Genomic DNA, 26,121 nt, shown 5'->3' with positions numbered 1-26,121 from the left:
TTTCATACGCATTACACATTTGTACAGATCATGCTAGCTTTACTAATATTAAAATAAATTTATTTATTTTATTTTCTGCAGTTTTAGATGCCTAGTTTTGTGAAGTGAAGCGTGATTAGTGCATATGGTTTCAGTTCGTTGACCTTTTACTGCATGAGACAATATATATATATGTGTGTGTGAAATAAAAAAGAGGTCTGCTCAGATTTTTAAAATTTAAATTCGTCGCCAATTTAAAGCGCAAAAATACTAACCTTGTTAGCTCGAAAACCGAAAGATTTGGCAATAATAATTTTCCAAGAAAAAAAGGGATATTATGCGTATTTCAAAATAGATGAACATTCCCTTTAAGCAGTAGCAGCCTGGGAGCTTTCAGCGCTATTGCCCTCTCCCCCCTTTACCCAATTTAAACTGCATCTATTCACGGTTTTGTAATATCCATCCTGTTTAATTCTGTTATAGCGTTATAGTTTAAAGGGAATGTATGCATAATTTAAAGCGAATTCCATGCAAAGATGGCAATGCCCGATTCACAATATTGCCATCTGATCAATAAATTAGGAAGATAGTTTACGTTTTTCTGGCATAAAAGTGTTTAATTCTGATAATTTCTGCAGTAGAAAGTCACTTTTGTAAAGAACCCACAAATGAAAACAACAAGTTTTAAATATTGAAATCTAATTCATACTTGACTAGACAATGCTTTAAAGGGTAGCGTTGTGAATCGGTCATTGCCTTCTTTGCATATTGGGTCACTTCAAATAACGCTTACAGCCTCTTAAACATTGATTAAAAAAATTTCGTCTATAGAATTCAAACAATTTTAAGATTAAAAACACTAATTATAATTAGGAATGTTTTTTTTTGTTTGCAAATAGTAAATACGTTGTTTTTCTTTCTTTTAGAACATAATTTAACTGCAAGCACAGGTTTCTCCACAATTGATGAAACTTTAAATACGACCTATAATGTACAAACTATTTAATCGAAGTTGCTAAATGCTTATCAAAGAATAGTGCTTTTCAGTTGCAAAAAAAAATCTACAATAATTGACTAAAAAAACCTTTGTCCTTTGTAGGTACCTTCGTAATCAATGTTTTGTTCACAATTTTTTACTTTTTTAAATGTCACATGTTTAATCATTAATAAAACAAGAAGTACTTTTTTCACTTTATTTTGTTTCAGTTTGGTCATCAATATCTTGGCGGTCAGGTTCCGCTGGCTTACTCTCCATACCTCCAGACAGGGCTCATCTCACCACTTATAGATGGTGCTACTCACGCGCCACCGCCATCCCAGCCCGCCGCCCCTCATCACACCATACAGAAACGTCACGAGGTAGGGATAGCGTAGTCAACTTTTTGGAGCCTTAGTAGATCCAAATCCAACCGCAGTTTCAGTGGCTTATCTAGAAAAAAGTTTTTTAATTGTATTATTTTTCTTTTTTATGCCAGATAGAGTATTTTTGTGAGACTAGACTGATTTGACAATGTGTCTTGTTTACATATAAGAAAAACGGCATTTTTCTGTTATTTCGCCATACTGCAGAAATAACAGAAATAATTTACTTCTTGATTTTTGCTAATTTAAGATTTTTGAAAGAAGCTATTTCTGTTTTTTCATTTAAATCAACTGCTCCCCAGACAAAGGTTTTTGTTGTTGATACTAAACCGGAATCTTTTCCTCTTGCAAGCTTTGACACTTTACTTTGTTAAATGTTCTAATTAAATAAATAATCTTTGCATGCAGCCCTGTTAATCTGCTTGTTGTCTGCACCAGGTGTGTTCTTGCTTAAAAGTATCTTTCCACTGCTTTGCAAATAAAATTAACATCAATAGAAATTGACTCAAAGAAGGGGGGCTAGGTTGATAAGAAGGGGGGCTAGGTTGATAAACAAGCATTTTAGGACACTTTTCAATGTCCTAGATTCTTAGTAACTGTAATCTGCAACTTTCTAATTTAGGACATGTTATTAAATGTGCTCGAACAATTTCGTTGTTTTTTAAAAAAAATGTCTGCGAAAGAAAACTTGACAGCAAATTTTAACTTTATTAAACATTACAACCCCCTTTCCTTCTTTTTTTATGCCAACTTTATTGCAAAGATGACAATTTATATTAAAAAAACTAAACGTTAAAAAAACAGTTAAACTTTTTAGATTTATTAATCTTATCTTAAAAATAATGCATTTGTATAGTGCATGCCCTGTTAGAATTAAAACAAAATACGAGACAAACAACTGAAAATTGTAACATATCACACCTGTACACGAAAATGTTGAATTAGTATTTGCATGAAATGCTTTTTTGCCCATTTTCTGAAAAGCGGAGGAAAAGTGCCCTAGTTAAATCAACATTTAGAAATACAGACCAAAAACTGACAATTTTTATGCAGTATGGTGATACTTAACATTGTAGCGTGCTTATTGGACTTTAAGCTTATACATATTTAAGGATTAAGTCTTTTTCTTTCTTTTTTTTCTTGCCGCCGCCAGTTATTACACGCTACGCTATTGCTTTGGTTATCAGATGATGATGATGGGACCTCCAGTCGGTATTCCCGGCCTCCCCCTGGACCTCACCCAGCTCACCCTCTCTGCTGGCCAACCCAGCCTCGTAGCCGGCAAGAAACGACCTCTAGAGGATGAGGAGGTTTTCCATCTGGTATAATTATGTTTTTATTTTCACCATTGGCAACTCGAGATCTTGATGTTAAATCAAAACCGGTTTATTTTTTCAAAATGGCGTCAATAGCATTTCCGGTTTTTATTTAACAGCGTGGTCAGTTTTCTTTCATACGCATTACACATTTGTACAGATCATGCTAGCTTTACTAATATTAAAATAAATTTATTTATTTTATTTTCTGCAGTTTTAGATGCCTAGTTTTGTGAAGTGAAGCGTGATTAGTGCATATGGTTTCAGTTCGTTGACCTTTTACTGCATGAGACAATTTTACATTTCGAAAATGCATTTAAACCAGTTTTTTCCAAATTAACAGAATACTGCCGACCTGCATTAATCATGCTTACAAACATTAAACTTTCCTAAATATATTTAGTTAAGATATTTTTTTCTCTAAGTTTAAATAGTTTGAATTTGTAGGACTAATAAAACTCTACTTAACACAAAAGCTATTGGCAATATTTCGTCCGCTTTTTGAGGTCTGATACTTATTCTTATAGTAGTATTAGCGAAGTCAAATATTTTGGAAAGCTTGGGTATTTTTTATATTTATAGACCCTCATTATGAATCTTACTAAAACCTTATTGGCTATGATACCAAAAAGAAAGTCTTTTAAACCCTATTGAACGGGGTAAACCCCCCCCCCTCTTCTCTGTGGACAGGAAAATAATTTGTCCAATTACTAATTAATCTGGCCACTAAAAAGTCTATTTAAATCTAACCTTTTTTGTTTTGATTGTAATTTGAATCCAATGAAAAGTTTATCGTAGCCCTTTAAAAATTATTTAGTTTTTCCGACTATTGTGCCATGTCTAAAACATTTTTCTCTCCGAATAAATCAGAAAATACCCCCCCCCTCCCTCCTATTTACCCCTAGCCAAATGCAAGGTAACAGAAGTACTTCGGTCATCTTAAACTTCACTGATAGTACTCATAGTTACACTCGCCGTTTACCCGCGCTTGGTATTAAAGCATGATTTCAGCTGTTTTTACCTTTGTTACCTGCGAGAAGCCCAGAGGTTCCCTAAATTTGGTTCAGCCGTTTGGCCAGCTATAATAAAATATACATATATACAAAAGAGCTTTATTATACAGAAGATAGATATAAATTCTTTAAAAGTAATATTTTTTTCTTATAGATATTTTCACATAGTGCTTATTTACCACCGTTGCTTGTCTGTGTTTGTTTCTGCATGCTTGTTCATTACACGCTTTAGTTCCTTAATTATTCTTTCTAAATAAACGCTGAAAATTATTGTTCGCTGAAAAAATAGAATAGGATGAACAATCAATACTTTTATTAGAAATCAATCGAGCAGCATTTTTTTGATCTTCTAAATAATCCTCAGTTGTCTAGTGGTGTTAGTGTTCATCACTACCAATCGTTTAATGTTGGTTCACCCCCTTTCGTTTTTCGCTAACACTCTCTTTTATAAATCTATTTAAATTTCCAGAATGTGGTGTAATTAAACATTGTTCAAATGTCAAAAAAATTTTAGAAAAAAATACAATTTGTATAAGGTAATTTAGAATTTGAAATCTTAACTCAATTTAAATAAACTAAATTGTGCTTGAAAATTCTTGACTGTAAGTTACGAGTCTCTAATTCTCCTATATCTATATGATTATCATAAAAAATGTAAACAATCATGTTTTTTTCATGAAATTCAAAAATGAAAAATATTGTTCCCGGCCTTATTTTAAAATAAACTCTCGAAGTTCAAAAAATAAAAAATTAACTTACATTTTACCGTCTTAAAATAATGTTTATTTTAACTTTTGCTCAAGAATTTTCTTTTTGCCTTGAAAAAGTCGGCAATCCAATTTTGTTTTTTCAATATTTAAACTTTACAAAACTTTAAAAATTATTCTAAATATTTGAATACAAGAATTTTAAAGAAAATATAATGTCTTTTTTTTACACCCTTTTTCCACTATTCACGTAAATAACTCACTTTTTTAATCTTTTCTAGTCGACTGTGATAAGTTGAATTGTTTAGAAACCGACATTAAGATTATCTATTTAAATGCAAAATACACGGGCTGCCTGACTGCATAGATGCTGCCTAGCAACATGTCTAATACTTATTGTCAGCTTGATTTACACTTTACAGGGATATATATTTTTATTAAAAAATCCTAACAATTTGGCGCATATATATTTAAAACTTAGTTAGATCAAATAATCTAAGTTTGAAATATCATAGGTTTACACTATAAGGTCGCAAAGACATTGGGATTAGAAAATTTTAGTTTGTGACAAAGACTCAATTCCTTTTTTGTATGAAATGTTTTTTTTAAAGCTTGTTCAGATTTATAAAGCTAAATTTAAACAATTGTTGGGGTAAAGGAGGGTTAGGTTATGGGGGGGGGCATTGAGGAAAAATATGCACCCGTGCGAGTATTAAGTCTTTAAAGTCTTAATTTATTGACTATCCCAAGCTGTTTAATGTCTATGGAGTGTGCACATTGCACAAGGAAAAATCATATATTTTCATTTCAAATATTAAACTCTTGTCATCATGAATATCAATAAAGATGTTTGTGTGTCTAATCCGCCTAACTTCGTTAAACACTTCTCAACGATAAGAACGATCTTTCCAACGTGAAAATATGTTTAGAGGCGTATACCACTATGGTATTAAGCCCTTCCCCATCAGGGTCTGAGAATTTCCCCTCTTAAATTTAAAAAAAATGTTAAACCCCTTCCCTCTGGGCAATAGTGGCTCAATTTCTGGATCAATACAATCTATGATTTCTAGGGGGTTTTCAGGCCCCAACGGGTGCTGAGTCCCCCCCCCATAGATAAAAATTTAACCTCCCCTTGGACAAATTCATGTATACGCCCCTGTCTGAATCAAACGGTTAATGAACGAATAAACAAATTACTCCTTAACGAACTAACGAACTACTAAAAAAACGGTTTTGAAAGGATAACATTTGTGGCGAGCTTCTAGTGTCGGGTAGAGAGAACTGAGATATCAGCTTCTAGTGTCGGGTAGAGAACTGAGATATCAGCTTCTAGTGTCGGGTAGAGAACTGAGATATCAGCTTCTAGTGTCGGGTAGAGAGAACTGAGATATCAGCTTTTAGTGACGGGTAGAGAACTGAGATATCAGCTTCTAGTGTCGGGTAGAGAACTGAGATATCAGAGACTGAATAGATTCATATTAGGATAGAAATTTAAACCCTCTTTCCTATTGAGCTTGTTTGACCAACTGAAATAAAGTTTTAAATCTTTTCCAATGGTTTACAATACCAGTTCTCATCACAACCTGTCTTCCTGAAAAAAAAGTTTAAAGGGACTGTAGACATTATATCAAATGATCTTGTATTTATAGAATATCATGTCTAATTCACAACGGACCATTTATCTTTGACCAAGGTTGTGTGAGATATCCACAGTTTTGAGCTAAAAAACTATTTTTTTAAATTTAATTTCTCTATAAAGGGACTGCAGAGAGAATGAAATGTATAAAAAATAAGAATTTTAAACTTTTCTTGATGGAAAACGAGGATATCTTCCTCATTGTTACTCAGCTGTAGATTTAAAGGTTACCATTCTACATCGAACATGCCATTCTTAAATTAGAGAATTCCTTGAATTTATGGTTAAAGTTCAAATTTACCAGAGTAAAATATTTAAGTTGCAAGAAAGTCAAAAAAATTCTTTTTCTCCATTTTGACCATGCTTTCCTCAAGAAAATCCAACTTTTACCTTATTATTTCTCTTTTTTTGGAACTCTCTATTTGAATCTTAGTATTTTATCGGCAAACAAGATTTTTGCTCTCGCAGATATAAAAAAATCGAATTTGGAAATTAATTTCGAAATATTTTTATTTCCTCATCAGTCCTCCAGAAAATGACCAAAATTATTCCATAGATAAAAGATAAAACCAAAAAAGGCAATATACAGAACTAGTTATTTTTTTTAAGGTAAAAAACCTAAGGGGGAGGGAAACATTAAAATAGGTAGAAGGAAAAAAAATTATTTTAAGAATTTTAGTCAACCTTTAAAAATGGTGGTATTTATAAAGCTGTATGTGTGTAAAATGTACATTGAATACGGGAGGAGGGGGGGGGGAGGTGTTATCAGAACTTATGCAAGCGCTTACATTAAAGCTTGGGGAAAAGTAGATGGGATGGCGGGTTTAAAAACTTGCTTTAGCTTTTTTGAATTTCAGCAATGCTCAGACCTCGTTATATTTTATTGGCCTTCATAAAACTTGATTTGGAAACATATGTGCCTGGAGTATTAGACTAAAAACGTGAATTATTATAAACTGAAAAATCTGAGTCGGCGCTCGCACCATGCACAGGACGTGGTGCATTGTAAATATATTTAAATTGATTCAGACCATAAATGGGTTTAGTAAAACCTTTCTTCATACAATAATAAAGTTTTTGAACTGTAATTTTCTGCAAAGTACTAAATGCACATATGTTGCAATTCTTATTAGGCAATAAAGTGCAACAATGGGAAATTAAAGTATGAAAATAAGGTCAATGTGCAAATATTTTCTTGCGTTGAAATCTATGCATATGTTAACCAAATTTTAAACATATTCATCATTTATATTTGTCTAAAGCAAAATTACATTAAACAATATCAAAGTTTACAATTTAATTATAATACTCTTTTCTCTGGATATTGCATTTTATGATTGACGGGGTTTGCCAAAAAAAACAGGTGCAATACAAGACTTTTAGCATGAGTTTTGTTTAGCTATTCAGAGATGGTTTTCAGAAATGGAGTTTCTTGGTCCCAGTCTAGCGTTTTTCGGTTTCTAAAGATGTGGTATGATGCCAGCACTGCAAGGCTTGTTAGATTTTCGCACATTGCTTAGAAACTAACACTTGGTTTGCAGAACTTATTGAGTTTCTTTAGATTTGCTTTATTTGATGGTGAGATATATCCTCTTGAGCCGATTTCAAAAGGGTGAACAGACACAGAGTTATAAAAGTAATTATAAGGGAATGAATTTTGTTGATGTTGAATAAATGAATATTTGATGTTGAATGAATGAATAGCCGATGTTGAATGAATAGTTGATGTAGGATGAATAGTTGATGTTGAATGAATGAAAGATTATTGTGAGCTAATGAATGCTTATTCATACTTTCAAGAGAGCTTTAAAATGAACTCCGACCCTAAAACTAACAAATTAATGTTTAAAACCTACAAAAAATTGAATTTAATATAAGTTTACGGCTAAAAATAAAAATATTTTTGTTCTAATGAAAACTGAGTATATTAGATGAAGTATTTGAACTAGGTTTAGGGTTGCAGGACTGTAAACTGTAAATTTTATAAGTTTAACTGCAGTAAACAGGGTTTAATTCTCCGTTCAACCCGGTTACTCCTAGTTATATTTATATTAAACCCAGAAGATTTGGGTAAAGGGCGGGATTCAAGTTTACCGTTTATTTGACTTGAATTAGTAGATGCATTTTTCATAGGATCTAGGATCGAATAAAAACTGCAGAAAATTTAAGGAGAGGAGTGCTGGAAGGGGTGGGGGGGGGGGTGAACCAATTAACTGCTGGCGTAATTTTGAGTTACTCCCCATTTAAAGAGTGGCTTAGATTTTTTAGTTAATTTTACAGAGAGATCCTTATTACTGTTTTATTCTTAACAGTGTGATTACAGATTACAGTGAACAGATCTTCTTGATCTTTTATTTCGAGTTGAATAGTTTAGATTACAGTGCACAGACCATATTCACCGTTGTTTTTCGACGTGAATAGTTTAGATTACAGTGCACAGACCATATTGACCGTTGTATTCCAAGTTGAATAGTTTAGATTACAGTGCACAGACCATATTGACCGTTGTTTTTCGAGTTGAATAGTTTAGATTACAGTGCACAGACCATATTTACCGTTGTATTTCGACGTGAATAGCTTAGATTACAATGCACAGACCATCTTGACCGCCATATTTCGAGTTGAATAGTTTAGATTACAGTGCACAGACCATATTCACCGTTGTATTTCGACGTGAATAGTTTAGATTACAATGCACAGACCATCTTGACCGCCATATTTCGAGTTGAATAGTTTAGATTACAGTGCACAGACCATATTGACCGTTGTATTTCGAGTTGAATAGTTTAGATTTCAGTGCACAGACCATATTCACCGTTGTATTTCGACGTGAATAGTTTAAATTACAGTGCACAGACCATATTGACCGTTGTATTTCGAGTTGAATAGTTTAGATTACAGTGCACGACCATCTTGACCGTTTTTTCGTGTTAAATAATTTAGATTACAGTGCACAACCATCTTGATCGTTTTTTCGTGTTAAATAATTTAGACTACAGTGCACAGACCATCTTGACCGATGCACTCCGGTCTGGTCCTTATTGAATATGTTGAATTCATGCAATTACGAATTGTGACTAATGGTATTTTTGTCTATTCAGACAGACCAATCTGCATTGATGGACAGTTAAACTATGTTTGCATCAACTTATTTACCACACTGTGCTAATACTTGTTTGGCAATACTATGTATAGAAAGTGCAGATTTTATCCTTATTTGGCGGATTTGTTTATTTTTTCGTTTTCTTAACTTTATGTTTCATGAACCGTGAAGTTTGTACACTGTACAGTGTTCTCTACAAGTGATGGAGCATTTTTGCATAGTTCGTGGTATACGTGATAGAGCAGTTTTCCATGGCTCTGATCCCACATCTAAATCATGCTAAATCATGCTTTTTACTCATAATTATAATAAGGCAATGAAAATAAAGATTTTGTGTTTTACAGAGAATTCAGAGCACTTCTCCCTCCTGTCCTAAAGTTAGACTTTAGTCTGTCTTTTCCCTTTGTACCTTTTAAGAACTTTATAACAATAAAGTTATATTCTAATATATGTTTTGTGTGAATAAACATGAAAGTTAGATACTAAAAGTTAGGACTAAAAAATGTTTTTAAAAAAACAAACACATTCCTTTAAAATATAAAAAGGAAAGTCTATGAAATCGTGTTTCATAAATAAGGATTAGAAAATTTAGGATTATAAATTCCTTTAAGACAAATCCATTTTTTTGAGTACTTTGTTTTTATAGTTAGAGCAGGGAGGAATATCTTTTATGTACATAACCCTGTTCGACGTTTAATTCTAAAAACTTGTATAGAAATACCGCATTATGACGTATTTGTTATAAAACCAGATGAACACAGTATATGAAAGGAAAATGTTGTATTCCTAAAACCCACCATCTCCCCCAAGGGGAAGAAAAAAAGACGTAAAAAAATGTTCGTATTTGATTAAAGATAGGAATTTTTAACTGGTATAATTTCTGAACAGAAGTTGTTTTTTTAAATGAACCAAAACTTTCGCAAATAGAAAAAACTGCCAAATTAAAAAAGAACAGTATTTTTGATCTAACTATCCGATAACGAACGGATTAAAAGATTTGCAATGAGTTTAAAAGGATGAATAAAGAACGGAACAGTAGGAAGTAGGAAACATTTCAGAAAATATATCTTCACCAAAAAATTAGAAATTTTGTCATCTTTCGTTTCTTTCAAAACTGTCATGTTTTACTTCTCAATAAAACAATGAAATTAAATGTTGTATATTTCAGACCCTACCTAACGGAAGTTTGGTGCCATACAAGAGACAAGCAGCATCAGATAAGAGCGGTTTACCAGTCTATCAACCTCTACAACAACAACAACAGCAACAGCAACAGCAACAACAACAACAGCAGCAGCAACAGCAACAACAACAACAGTTTCAACAGTTGATGATGCAGCCTAACCTAGTGCCTGTAACATGTAAGTAATTATTTATTAGATACTAGCTTGGGAACCCAGATCTGCCTGGAAATATTAAGGAGTGATTTGGACAAGCAACGTTGGGTACAATTGCTAATTAGATATAATATTTGGGTCTAATCACAATCACAGAGATTGATTAATGATTATAGACCAAAATTGATTTGTTTAATTTAAAAGGGCTTATTAAGCCCGCACGTGTTTACACTATGGTAGAATCAAAAGAGAGTGAAAACAAACCATCAACTGGTTTTAATGGAGGTGGGGGAAAAAGAGAGTAAAACCTCACAAACTAGGGGTTTATTGAAAAAGACACAACAGCAAGCAATACAAGTCAAACTTAGTTTTTAACTTAGGGGTAAGGGATTTTTATAAATATATTTAGAACGAAAATAAAGTAACTTGAAATTTTATATTATTATTTTTAAAAACAGTTTTAAACGGTCTTCTCTGTTTTATCTTTTATGTTTAATATTCAGTAACCCGACCATCAGAGCAAACACATTCAAATTATTGAATAATAAATTTAAAATTAGTCACTTTGTCTGGGTACAGTTGGACCACATTTTGCACCTTCTTTTGGTAGATTTTCTCTTTAAATTTTGCGGTTTTTATGGGATGGAGATTTATACCTCTTTTACTTCTTATATATCGATTAAAGAGATTCATTGACCACAACTCGGTCTTGCTCTTAGGGCACCTTAATAGATTCATTCCACATTCTCTTTATTTATAATAATGGAGAAGGGGATAGGATAGGGCAACGATATTAGAAGAAAGGATAGGATGGGGCAATTATATCAGAATGAAGGATATGATAGGGCAATGATATTATAAGAGGATGGGATAGGGCAAGGATATTAGAAAAGAGGATAAGATATGGCAATGATATGATAAGGAAGGATAGGATAGGGCAATGATATTATAAGGATGGGATAGTGCAAGAAGTATAGGAAAGGGCAGGGATATTAAAAGAAAGGATAGAATTGGGCAAGGAAATTAGAAGGAAGGATAGGATAGGGCAATGATATTGAAAGGAAATATAGGATAGGGCAATGATATTAAAAAGAAAGATAGGGTAGTGCAAGGATATTAAAAGGAAGGATAAGATAGTGCAATAATATTAGAATGAAGGATTGGATAGGGCAAGGATATTAGAATGAAGGATAGGATAGGGCAATGATATTAGAATGAAGGATAGGATAGGGCAATGATATTAGAATGAAGTATTAGATAGGGCAATGATATTAGAATGAAGTATTAGATAGGGCAAGGTTATTGGAAGGGAGGCTATGCTAGGTGGCCACTATGAACAAGATTACAACCAAAAGATGACAACCTAAACCTTTTGAATATCACGATTTAAAGATTAACTTCAATTCTATGCATTAAAATCTAAATATATTCATGTTTATGATATTAAATGATTTTACAATCATATAAAAATTAGTGAAAAACATGAAGCGAACCAGGAAATTACGAAAGAAGACAAATACAAAAGTACTGAATACTTGCAACAAACTTTAACTTCCTATTTCTTATATATTTGCAACCTGATGTCGTGGACTGGGATTAGCTGTAGTACGAAATATAAAAGGTTTTCATCATCAGGTTGCATAGCTAAAGAAATTAGATAATTAAAGTTTGTTCACTGTACAGTGTCACGTTCACTGTCATATCCTCAATTAAATACGTACCATCTTATTTTGAAGACAACGGGTTCACCTCAAAGAAAAAAAACCCGATTGAGGATCAATGATAAAACTCTTTCTTTTCCAGCTCTCAATTTATTTCAATTACTGGGTTTCCTCTTCAGTTAATTAACTTTTCAGATATATCCTCATAAATATAATTTCTTCTTTATTTCAATTATACTTTTCAACCTGATGGTGCAAATCCTTGATGTTTCAAACTTAAATTATTTGATCTAACAGAATTCATAATTTGAATTATCTAAGGTCTACGACATTGGGCTGCAAAAATATAAGGATTATAAAATCAGGGTATGTAGCAAAGACTCAAATGTTTCCAAATATTAATTTGTGAGATAACTTGAAGATCGTCTTTGTTCTGGGAAATAACTTGAAGATCGTCTTTGTTCTGGGAAATAACTTGAAGATCGTCTTTGTTCTGGGAAATAACTTGAAGATCGTCTTTGTTCTGGGAAAGAACTTGAAGATCATCTTTGTTCTGGGAAATAACTTGAAGATCGTCTTTGTTCTGGGAAATAACTTTTGGCTCTCATTTGTCAACCTAAGTATCATCCTTGAAACATTAATCATATATATAGTCCTGGTAATTCCAGTGCAGTCTGCCTTTTAGGATTACTGAAGATGGACAGTTTTAGTTTTATATAATAAATTGAAATACAAAAATATGTTAACACATGAATGCCGCAAATGTTTGCAAATACTAAAGACGATCTTAAAGTCGTCTTTCAAATTGTCAAGAAATTCGGATTCTTTGTAGATACGATTAGATATATAAATAAATATTATGGGTTATTACAGGGTGTCCCACGAAACATGACAGTTGGTGAATAGTTTAAAATGTTTTCTTTCATAATTTGATGTTGTTTTTATATGACAGTTATATTATAGTAAAATTGATTTCACAGTAAAATCTTTATGAGTTAAACATTTTTTTAAAGAAATAAACTGCAAAAAGTCTAATACAGTATGTGGAACAAGACATTAAAAACTATTCACCAACTGTCATGCTTCGTGGGACACCCTGTATCTCCAAATAATCGAGATTTCGTGACTTTCACAATATTTATTTTCTTTAATTAAAGAAAACAATTTTTATATTTTCTAGATAAAATGAAAATTATACGCAGTATACCAATAATTGGATTAAGTTAAGCCTAAACTTGACATTAAAATTCAGATTAAAGTCGAGCTTAAAGCTAGGCTTAAAGTTGAGATTATTTGGGATTAGAATTAGTCTAAAGTCGAGATTAAAGTTTAGAATGAAGTCGAGATTAAAGTTGAGATTAAAGTCAAGATTGAAGTTTAGAATAAAGTCCAGATTAAAGTTGAGATTAAAGTCGAGATTAAAGTTGAGATTAATTTTTTTTTTCAGATCCAGGCTCTGGGTCTCTTTACTACGTTCTCTCTGATTCACAGGTTCGTTAATCATTTATTCAAGATCAATTGATCGATTGATTTTTCGATTCTTACTCCGATTGATCATTCAAATCCAGAACATTAGATTGCATTTTTACTTTATGTTTTTCATAATTCCTCCCTCATATATTGTGTTTTTCATAATTCCTCCCTCATATATTGTGTTTTCATAATTCCTCCCTCATATATTGTGTTTTCATAATTCCTCTCTCATATATTGTGTTTTTCATAATTCCTCCCTCATATGTTGTGTTTTCATAATTCCTCCCTCTTATACTGTGTTTTCATAATTCCTCCCTCATATATTGTGTTTTCATAATTCCTCCCTCATATATTGTGTTTTTCATAATTCCTCCCTCATATATTGTGTTTTTCATAATTCCTCCCTCATATACTGTATTTTTCATAATTCCTCTCTCATATATTGTGTTTTTCATAATTACTCCCTCATATACTGTGTTTTTCATAATTTCTCCTTCATATACTGTGTTTTTCATAATTCCTCCCTCATATATTGTGTTTTTCATAATTCCTCCCTCATATAGTGTATTTTTCATAATTTCTCCCTCATATGTTGTGTTTTTCATAATTCCTCCCTCATATACTGTATTTTTCATAATTCCTCCCTCATATATTGTGTTTTTCATAATTACTCCCTCATATACTGTGTTTTTCATAATTTCTCCCTCATATACTGTGTTTTTCATAATTCCTCCCTCATATATTGTGTTTTTCATAATTCCTCCCTCATATAATGTGTTTTTCATAATTCCTCCCTCATATATTGTGTTTTTCATAATTCCTCCCTCATATATTGTGTTTTTCATAATTCCTCCCTCATATACTGTTTTTTTCATAATTCCTCCCTCATATACTGTGTTTTTCATAATTCCTCCCTCATATACTGTTTTTTCATAGTTCCTCCCTCATATATTGTGTTTTTCATAATTCCTCCCTCATATATTGTGTTTTTCATAATTCCTCCCTCATATACTGTGTTTTTCATAATTCCTCTCTCATATATTGTGTTTTTTTTACTGAATTTCTTATCTGAATTTTTGTCTATTTTTTATTTCTTTCTTTATTTTTCTGTTTTACTTTAGCTTTACTATTTTTTTTTCTTAAAAATATATCATTGAAATGTTGCAACATTTCATACTTTGCTGTATCTATGTACTTAGATGCAATATGTTCAAAGTCCAACCTCTACCCCCTCCCATTTCTTTCATTTTTAACTTTTAAAAATAATTTAAAAAACATTTAGAAACCATTTATTCGAATTTATTATGTAAAGTGAACAGTGAACAATTCACTGTTCATAAGTTTTACATGAAGAACCGTACGTTTTCACTTTACATGTCCACGTCGTAAACTTTATTTTACATGTACACGTCGTAAATTTTATTTTACATGTACTCGTAAACTTTATTTTACATGTACACGTACTTAACATGTACACGTCGTAAACTTGATTTTACATGTACATGTACTTTACATGTACACGTCGTAAACTTTTACACAAAAATGTTTGACATTTATTCCTTTTTTCATTTCATTGAATTTTTTTATCATAAGTATTAGGAAATAATTATAAATATTTTTTTAATGTCAAACTTTAAGTTTTCTTTTTGTTTTTGGTAATTTTTTTACATTGGAAGTTTTATCTTTAACTTTAATTCTTAAACTTTTTTGATTATTCAGGAAAAGAAAAGGGCTCATTGGAATTATCTGCATAATTTAAGAGAATTTCAAATTCTGTTGACAGAATACTTTTCACAAATATGAAATTTTAAACCATTAACATTAAAGATTTCAACATTTTCTTATTCGCAACATTCAGAAAATGCATTTAGCATATTAAAACGTCCTAATTTGTATTTTAATATCTCTATCTATGTATTTTTCTTATCTTTCTATCTATCTATCTATCTGTCTGATTTTCATGCATAAATAGGAATTGCAAAGTGACCTGAAGCATGTATTTGTTGCAACAGTTGAGAAATTTTCTTTCTAAACAATACTTGAAGACGGACATAATTATATAAATCTTATTTTACATATTGGAGAGAGATTACTGCAAATAAGAAATTTTAAAATATTAATATTGCAAACATAATAGTTTTCATGTTTTCTCACGGTTAAACTTTATAATAAGCCATTGTAAAAAAGAGACTATTTTAAACATTTATTAAATTCATTCTTTGTCAGTGATGTTGACTAATCACAAACCATAAAATTATCAAGCAATGCATTTTTTACATATTAATCATTTATACATAGAGAATAGAATATATAGAGAAGAATTAAAAGAATCTCTCGGTATGAATTTTTTCAGTCCCTTTCAGCCTGAAAGGGAGTTCAAAGTGTACAAATAATGTAAATGTTCACAAATTATATGCAGTAGAGTACATTAATTCAGTATGTTCCCTAGACTATTCATTTCAATTTCGAATTTTTTAAACTGTTAAATAAACTTTATAATGAATTAGGTGAATAAAAACATCATTTGAATTATAATTATAACGGAAAATCATCGTTTATAAAGTGGAAGGCATAGAGTCTATGTGAAATGATCATTGGTCAATTATGAAACCAGCCTATTTTATAATTTGGGTTTCTTTTAACAATAATTTTAGATTTTCAATAAAATGATATTCCAGGGCCCAACAGGTTATATAGCATAAATATGTGAAGTACACCTGCAGTATGGAAACAGTACAACAAAATGGCCGTTTTACACTTTTTTCTAGTAAATTCCTCTCTATATATTCTATTCTCTTTGCATTTATATTTGTCTAAAGTATAATTCCATTAAACAATATAGAAGTTTACAATTTAATTTTCTCTGGATATCGCATTTTATGATTGACAGGGTTTGCCGAAAAAAAAGATGCCATAAAAGACTTTTAGCATGAGTATAGAGGGTTACCCACAACGGTTGAGACTTCAGAGACGATTGTACGGAATTAATTTAGTTCGTTTTCTTGCATTCAGGCCTCCTTGTAGACAAAAAACTGGTTTATTTCTGTGCTTAATCATGTAGTTAACCATTAAAAACTCCATTGAATGCAAAATCCAAAAACTAGGCTTCAAATAGTCATATTTCTATAGTTTTGGGTCGTCTTTACAGTCTGATCCTGTGTGGGTAACCCTGTAGTTTAGTTAATTAAAGGCGGTTTTCAGAAATAGAGTCTCTTGGTCCTAGTCTAGTGTTTTTTGATTTCTAAAAATGTGGTATGACGATATATTCTCTTGAGCCGATTTCAAAAGGGTGAACAGACACAACTCTAGATGTTATATCTTTGAAGAAAAGTTCATATAATTATTAAACTATGTAAGCTATACAATACATATGTGCACCAAATTGTAGTAAAAGGAATTGAGTTAAGCTATCAAGTAAAACTATTTTGTTCCCCCTCTTACCGATTCTCCTTTTTTCTTTATTGCTATTCTTGTAGAATTTGGCATCAACGACTAACCCCAAGCTTCCCTCCCCCTCCCCCCCCCTCTTGGTTTCGTGATCCTTAGTTCTTAGTGAAGTACTGAACTGGAAATTTAAAAGAGTATCGTTGGACGATTTTCCCGAGTTTCCTTTTTGGGGTCTTAACATTTGCGTAGATTTTAATTTTAAAAATCAGAAAACAATAAAACAAATAAAAAAAAACATTTTATGAAATAATATTTAATACTAAAATAGGAATCTACAAAACGTTCTGCCCCTAATTCATAAAACCGGTTTCCGATACTGGGTTTCTTTATGAAACCCGGTCTTAAGTTTCTAGCTCTGAGGTGTAAAAAAGTTTATATCTGGCCCAAATCCAGGAGATACTTTCTTCCTATTGGTTTCGGCTTCACAGGGTGTCTCAGAAACAGAGCAATAATCAAAGAGAATAGAATATATATTAGAGGTGAATTTACTAGAAAAAAGTGTAAAACGGCCATTTTGTTGTACTGTTTCCATACTGCAGGTGTACTTCACATATTTATGCTATATAACTTTTTGGGCCCTGGAATATCATTTTATAGAAAATCTAAAATTAATGTTAAAAGTAAACCAAATTCTGAAATAGGCTGGTTTCATAATTGACCAATGATCATTTTACATAGACTCTATGCCTTTCACTTTACAAACGATGATTTACCGTTATAACTATAAATCAAATGATGGTTTTTATTCACCTAATTCATTATAAAGTTTATTTAACAGCTTTAAAAATTTCGAAATTGAAATGAATAGTCTTGGGAACATACTGTATTAATGTACTCTACTGCATATAATTTGTGAACATTTACATGATTTGTACACTTTGAACTCCCTTTCAGGCTGAAAGGGACTGAAAAAATTCATACCGAGAGATTCTTTAAATTCCTCTCTAATATATATTCTATTCTCTATGGCAATAATGTGGAAGATATCGTTGTTTTCCTATCTTGAAAAACTCTTTAAATTTCACACTTTAACTGGATTATTTCGCGGATTAATCCTAGAGATATCTAAATAATCATTCTTCAGAAGCAAGGATATCTCCATCAGTATTGATTCAATGAATTTATGATGAGAAATATCATAAATATCATAAATATAAAATTAACAACTAAAAAAAAGATTTATTTTTTCATTCTTAAAAGTTTTAATTCTGAAGAAAAAAAATGTTGCTTTTTAAATTTTCAAATCTTATGATATTCACCAAACTTATTTGGAAGATTATAATATTCTAATTTTATTATGTTTTTACAAGAATTGTAAAATGTTTAAATATCTGAAAACATTTTGGTTTATCGATATAGTTCTCTATATCTCTGTGTGTAAGATTCCCTAGAAGTATTGATTTTCTAGTATTAGAGTAGTAGAGACTATAGTTACTATATATTAGACTCACAAATCTACAATCAAGTTCAACTGATCCAGCCCACCCATTCCACACCCTTCATCATCCCCTTGGAACCCATTCCACACCCTACATCATCCCCTTGGAACCCATTCCACACCCTACATCATCCCCTTCTCCCCTACTTTATTACTTATATTTCTCCAAATTTTAGTTTGATTATATCTCTCAAATCAAATAAAAAATTTCGAATTTCAACAATTTTACGTCTATAAACAGACCATCCCAATCTCAACAAATTACTGTTAAATTACAGTTACGATTTTGTGACCTTAGAACTCCTTTAGTTGTCAAAATGGCGAAAGAGAATCCTTGCATTCAAGGATTTCAAACAAAAAAATTCGTATGACTAGCTCATAGAAGAAGAAACATGTCAGATTTCAAACTATGAAATGAGTTTATATTTAATGTAGAAATTTGAACCTTCCCCACCCCCGCTTGTCTTATCTCCTCTAAATGGTATCTCCCCCTGCAAAGAATTGCATCGGGCATATTTTTTAATTATGCAGACAATTATTTTCCACTCTCTCTCTCTGTCATTGACAATAAGATTTGAGGGATTCCACTTGTCATACTCAATTAGAAAATGACAGCTCTTTAAATCATTGTTTGCATAATAACATTTTAGAAACTTAGGCCTAAACAAATTATTCAATGTTATTACATGTTTAGAATGTTACCAGATATTATTTATAAAATGTTACCAAATAATATTTGTAAAATGTTACCAATTAATATTTATAAAATGTTACCCAATAATTTTATAAAATGTTATCAAATAATATTTATAAAGTGTTACAAAATAATATTTATAAAGTGTTACAAAATAATATTTATAAAGTGTTACTAAATAGTATTTATAAAATGTTACCAAATGATATTTAAAAAGTGTTACAAAATAATATTTATAAAGTGTTACTAAATAATATTTTAAAAATGTTACCAAATAATATTTATAAAGTGTTGCAAAATAATATTTATAAAGTGTTACTAAATAATATTTAAAAGAGACGATTGTACGGAATTAATTTAGTTCGGTTTCTTGCATTCAGGCCTCCTTGTAGACAAAAAACTGGTTTATTTCTGTGCTTAATCANTGTTACCAAATAATTTCTATAAAATGTTACCAAATAATTTCTATAAAATGTTACCAAATAACATTTTTTTGAGGTACCTTTATAAATCAGACATGCAACTTTGAACTTTAACCATATATTTCCATATTTTAAATTGTAAAGACGTCCTTGTATCTGTTTATATATTAAATCCATAATTTACATGTCCGAAACTGAATGAAAAGTAATTTACTGATTCAAAATTAAATTGTTGATTCTTTGACCTTATCCTAGTTTAAAGAATTACCCACAATACTCTTAACTACTTTTCACTGAAAAATTTATTTAATTTTACCAAAAATCATTTTTAAATTAATTCAGTGAATAAAACCTTTAAAATTATTTTCAAGATAATATATACCCCTGTAACAATTATTTTATTTACTCTTCTAACATGGCCAAACATAGATAGGGCGCAAAACAATGTAAATACTAGTAAAAAAGATCTAATAAATCTATAATGATCCATCCAGGGGCATATACAGGAATTTGTTTTTTTGGAAGGGGGGGGGATTAATTTTTTTCTCCTGCCATCTGTCAATCTATATATCTGTCTGTCTACATAACTATCTTTCTATCTATCTATCTATCTATCTATCTATATGTTTATACGGCAATCCATCTTTTATAGCACATGTCTCAGCCCAATATTTCTGTGTATTTTGCTAAGTAAATATCCCTTAAACTCCCCCCCCCCTGTCCCCCCATCTCAGAGCGATTTTTCAACATGTTTTGACATATTTTTCATTATTAAATCAGTCTGTGTATAAAAAGAAACTCAGGGTTTGTGTTAAAAATTTGCATATAAAGGAATTGAGTTTTTGCCACAAACTCAGATTTTCCTATTCCTATAACTTAGCAACCTGTTTTTCTAGACCTTTGATATTTCAAACTATTAATTCTGGTAGATCAAGTAGTCTAAGTTTGAAATATCAAAGGTTTACACCATCAGGTTGCAAAGATATTGGGGTTAGAAAATATAAGTTTGTTGCAAAAACTCAATTCCTTTGGCAAATTTGTCTAAATCTATGAAAAATTAGCAAAAATAGTTTTTGCTGAATGGAATTATATACAGTGGGACTCATAAATAGTATAAAACTGTACAAAACTGTACAAATCTGTACAAAACTGGTCAAATCTGTACAAAACTGTACAAATCTGTACAAAACTGTATAGCGCTGTAAAAATCTATATAGAAAACAGTTTTTCTAGTAGCTTGAAAATTAACTTTTTAAGTGAAATGTGTCCGTAAAATTACTAACTTGACATTGGACTCTTGAAAATCTTAGTTGAGTTCAACAGGCATTTGCTTTTTCTAGAGTTTTAAGGGTCCTACTGTACGATGAGAAAAGGGTTCCAAACAGAAAAAGTAATTTTTTAACCTTTTTTAAAAAATTTTTGTGTTTAGATGGAAGTAGGTCTGCCTAGATAGCTTTACAGAGATATCAACAATGATGTCAGGTAGAGATTTATATATCCAGCAGACTGCTATGAAAGGTTGTATCAATTTTCAAGTTTGAATCAACTTTTTTTATATTGCAAAGCACATAGGTCCAGCAGACTGCTATGAAAGGTTGTATCAATTTTCAAGTTTGAATCAACTTACTTTATATTGCAAAGCACATAGGTCCAGCAGACTGCTATGAAAGGTTGTATCAATTTTCAAGTTTCAATCAACTTGCTTTATATTGTAAAGCACATAGGTCCAGCAGACTGCTATGAAAGGTTGTATCAATTTTCAAGTTTGAATCAACTTGCTTTATATTGTAAAGCACATAGGTCCATGGACTGCTATAAAAGGTTGTATCAATTTTCAAGTTTGTCGCAACAACACCTTGGATTACGTTTGACCCCACTAACTCCCTTATAACTTTTTTGTTGTCAAAGGCAATTATTCATTTTAGAACTGATAATTACTTCTTTCAGGATTTTACCTTGTAAGTAGTAGTGTGGTCAAATTGTCAACGATTCTAAGATTCCTAGGCTTAAGATGTAAAATGTTATTATTGGCGACAAAGGAATTGAGTTTTTGCCACAAATACAAATTTTCTAATTATTATATTTTTGCTTGCTTTTAGTGAAAATCTTAAATTATTTAATTTAACATAATTCATAGTTTGAAATATCTAAGGTATAAGACATTCTGTTGCAAAGTTAAAGAGATTAGAAAATCAAAGTTTGTGGCAAAGGCTCAATTCCTTTTAAGTTTGTCTACTGGAAATCGAGTAAAAGGCCGCTAAGATCGTAGGCTTAGCCGGATTTCCAATAAAAATATCCCAGCATTTGATATAAGCTATCAAACAAATGTTGCCAATTTTTTGACTATTCTTGTGTAAAAATCCACGAGTCGTTTTCAAGAAATGTTGTAATCCAAGATTAAGAATTCTTTTTAAAGATATGAAACGATGGCAATCAGTTATTGCAGAGTTTAAAAAAGAGCATCTTTTTTTAGATGATTTTCTAAAAGTTATCTAATCAAAGCGTAGAACATAAAATCGAAGAGACATTAATTTCAATTCTTCAAGCAAACGCATTGTTGATGAAAATGTAATTTTTGTTAAGTAATCTGTTATCATTTTTCTTGATTACACTGCCCCCCCCCCCTCCCCCATCAAATATGTATCTTTAAGATAAATATTCCGGAAACTTTTGGAGATTTTAACGATTTAAACTTGAATAATATATTTATACATCTCTGTGCATGAATCGTATTTAATTACGAGATCTGTGTATGAGCTTTATGTAAAATTTCTACAGAAAGAATCAGGAAACTGTGAAATAAGAAGACGACAGTAGAGCAATACTTTTGTGTATTTGATGATGTTACAGTGTCCGAATTTAATTAATGTAATCTGCGTCTCAAATCCCCCAAATACCGGTTTCAATTGAGCACCAGCCTAAATCTTGAAATATTGAATACAATTTGAAGTGGAACCAACCATACTTGAGCCCGGGCTTAAATTTAAGCCGCGGCTCAAATCCTTCAAGTTCGGCCTCAGAGCAAATAGTGTCACTAGTAACCTTATTAAATCACTTATCAAGTTAATGGGCTCTGTAAACACAAATCTATTGCTGTGTCTGATGTTCAATGGACTATTTAAAGTCATAAAGGAGATGAGTTCTTGCCATAAACTTGATTTTTTTATCCGCGTATCTTTGCAACCCGAAGTCGTAGACATTTGTTATTTCAAACTATGAATTCTAATCTATTAACATAAGTTTGAAACATTATAGGTTTACACCATCAGGTTGCAAAGATATAGTAATTAGAAAATTTGAGCTTGTTGTAAAAACTCATTTCCTTTAGTCTATAAGTATTAAGCATGACCTCTATGAATAAGAGCCCTATCCTATGTACAGATGACTATGTATTGAGCTCAATATATTTTAAATTTTTTATATTTTTGAAATTGTGAATAATTTTTTATTTGTTTTCAGTGATATATGAGAGGTGCAGTGTATCGTCCAAGACGAACTATTGCTGAACCATCTCTTATTGGTCTCAAAGATTGGTCTCAATATTCACGGAACTAGAGTAGTCCAACATCAAGTAGTAGTCCAGACTATCATCAACAATCGTCCAACAAGATTTATTCAGTCAAACGGACTTAACATCATGCAGGGACTTTAAAAGTCCATAGTCGTTCAGAGAGGACTGAAAAGTCCGCAAAAACGTAGCAATGAGGACTCAAAAAATAGTCAAAAAGATTACTCATGTTAATTGAAAACTCAAAATTTTGTCAGTAANACTCTTTCTCACAAAATAGTAAAGCACAAACTACCAAAAAAATTTTAACCCAGGCACAAAAAGACCAATTTTTTTAAACTGCTAAATAGAAAAATTGATAAAATTTGAAATCTAAATCAAAAAGTTTGAGTAAAAAGGTAAAAATATGAAGAAAACAAATTTAAAATGTTGCTTTTAACAATTTGAAATTAAATTGAAAAAAAATTAATAATTTAATGCCTTTTTGTTTAAAAAACCCATCAAAACAGCCCATTCTTCAGATGATTAAATCATCACCATTCTAATTATAAAAATAGTTTTTATAATTCCGAAAATATGGAATTAGTTTCCTACAGTTTTTTTTTGCTGCGCTCCTAAAGGGGGTAATCTAAAGTCTAGAAATTTTTCGGATATTTCACGACGAAATTTTGAACATTAAATGTTAAAATTTTTCTTGTTTTTGCCTCTATAATCTCTCTCTTGTACCAGTCATGACTCTCATTGTAGAAAATTCTAAAGAATAATTATGTAAATTTATTTTGTTTACATCATCATTATCAATTCAGTTTGTACATTTTTTATTCAATTCTCTAAATCTCCCCCTCATCTTTTTACTATTCCATTTTACCCTCCTCCCCCTTCAACACTTTACCCCCCTCTCTCTAAAAAATGCGCCAAAACCTTGACGAACAAATCCGTTACATAACTTTCCATATCTGCCTTCTCCTCTTTACTTCGAAATTATTCGAGCTTCCTTCAAACTTCGAGATTCTTAAGAAGAAACTCGAAGTTGTGTCCCCCAAATCCATTTAAATCTTGTTCATTATTCATTATTAAATTTGTAGTGTCTTTACTAGGTGCCATGTCAACGATAAAATTGAAAAGAGATTTTGATAGAATTTAGGTTTTTGTTCCCAGCCACCATATTTTTCATTTGTAAACATTCCATTATTTAAATTCACCCTCACCTCTCATGAGGGGGGCGTTTACCCCCCCCCCCCCCCCCTCTAAGGGGGGTGTAAGAATATTTTTGAGTGTTTTTAATCCCAGCTAAATATGAATCCTTAATACTAGTCTTTACAGAGGATTTATTTTATGCCTCCATATTTGATCAAGGGCATCATGTATTTATTAACTGAACATTTGATCCGTTGATCTAATTGATTTTAATTCCAGTCCCGGTGATTATTGTATTGTCAGTATACGAACATACTCAATTTATTATTTTCAACTACATGTAAAAAAGAACTCCATTTTTGTAGCGGCCATTCTCGGTCGTGTTTTCTCCAAAACTGTGTGATTTAAAATCAAATTTTTTATGACCATCATATATAGATGTTGTCTAGTATTGTTAATGTTTAATTCATATTGTTTTCATCTCGTTGGTTCAAGTTTTACTAGTGATATTGTTGTGATGAGTTTATTAGTTAAATATATGTTTTCTTTGAACGGACGGGTTGAAGGTGTAAGGTACTTTCACAAAAGACTGATTATTTTAACATTTTCCAAAATGATCCTTATCAAAGTCCCCTAGCATGTCCTTGGAACACACTCTAACCTAGAATTTGGGAAGCATTAGGCAAATTTTACAAATACATACTTTCCCCATTAAAACATCTTTCTAATTAAATGTTCCAAAATGGGAAAATGTTCACAGTTGCTCTTGGGGAAAAGTTAACTTAGGAGAAAGTTTACATAAGAATTAAGCTGCTCTTGGGAAAAGTCCAATTTGGAGATATTACACTTTGGAAGTAGCCCTTGGTAAACAGTGCAAATGGGAAGCTCCCCTTGGGAAAAAATACTATTGAGAAGCTTCCACTGGAAAAAAGCTCGCTTGAGAAGCTATAGCCTATGGAATACACTACACCTTGAAAGCTTCCCTTCTTGGGAAAAATATTGGAGCATCTCTTGGGAAAGTACCTTACACTGAACGTAATCACCCAACAGATTGGATTAAAACAAACAAGAGTCCCAGTTCTGTATGGTGTGTACTATTTAGATCGAAATTATATATCTATATATATTATAAATCGTATGATCATTATATATAACATGACACCAGGCACTGTGACTATTATACAAGAGTCCCAACTCTTCAAACGGATTCGTGTCAAGTTTGTGATGTAAAATATTGAAATAAATATAATTAAATTTATAAATTTGTTTTATTTCACAGAATTTAACCAAGCATTTAGAATGTTATTAATGTCGTTTAAATACAAGGCATTTATTTTCAACGTAAATCTAGGATTTTTATTCCCTGGAATTGGGGTTTGCATTTTTTCCTGGAATTAGTTACGAAACTCATGAAAAATTAAATAGATCTAGAAATTCAACTTTACTACGTGATTCATAACATGAAACTTACTTTTATGATTTCTTAATTAAAGATATGTCAACTAAGTTTTTTTTCAGAACCTTTTGACCCTTTTCAGAAAATATTATTTTCATAGAAACTTTAAAAGTTAAAAAAGTAACCCCCAATCCCCCCCACACAAAAAAGTCGTAAGATATTCAAACATATGAATAGTTTTTATTGCGAATAAATCATCTTAATTCCAAAACTGATCTCATCCTCAGATGCTGTTTAGTACGTACATTTTTGTTTAAGCTTTACTAAATCGCTTTATCAAGTTTTTTAACGCAAATTAAAAGTCTTTTTTAAGATAATAATCACATTTTTTACTTTTAGACTTTTAGGTCATATTCAAATAAGGATGTTTCGTTTTGATTTCATCTGAAATTTTTACTTAAGTTTTATGAAGAAAAATTAGCTATTTTTGTT

At 31.2% G+C, this 26,121-nt stretch overlaps 1 protein-coding gene across 1 annotated transcript in view; it reads left to right on the top strand.

The window, feature by feature from the left end:
• The window catches only part of LOC111698245 (putative uncharacterized protein DDB_G0268364), a 29,462-nt gene extending 6,201 nt beyond the window's left edge, over positions 1 to 23,261 (top strand). Inside the window, exons 3-8 of the mRNA XM_023468533.1 lie at positions 1,186 to 1,338; positions 2,529 to 2,663; positions 10,285 to 10,477; positions 13,562 to 13,605; positions 21,018 to 21,070; positions 23,048 to 23,261. Coding sequence (XP_023324301.1) covers positions 1,186 to 1,338; positions 2,529 to 2,663; positions 10,285 to 10,477; positions 13,562 to 13,605; positions 21,018 to 21,041 — 549 coding nt within the window. The 3' untranslated portion in view covers positions 21,042 to 21,070; positions 23,048 to 23,261. The remainder of the gene's footprint in view (positions 1 to 1,185; positions 1,339 to 2,528; positions 2,664 to 10,284; positions 10,478 to 13,561; positions 13,606 to 21,017; positions 21,071 to 23,047) is intronic.
• The last annotated feature ends 2,860 nt before the right edge of the window (positions 23,262 to 26,121 follow it).

The sequence above is a fragment of the Eurytemora carolleeae genome, unplaced genomic scaffold (assembly GCF_000591075.1).
Source record: "Eurytemora carolleeae unplaced genomic scaffold, Eaff_2.0 scaffold248, whole genome shotgun sequence".
Classification (NCBI taxonomy): Eukaryota; Metazoa; Arthropoda; class Copepoda; order Calanoida; family Temoridae; genus Eurytemora; species Eurytemora carolleeae.
The sequence above is the reverse complement of the archived record's forward strand: the minus strand, read 5'-3'. Positions and strand labels throughout refer to the sequence as shown.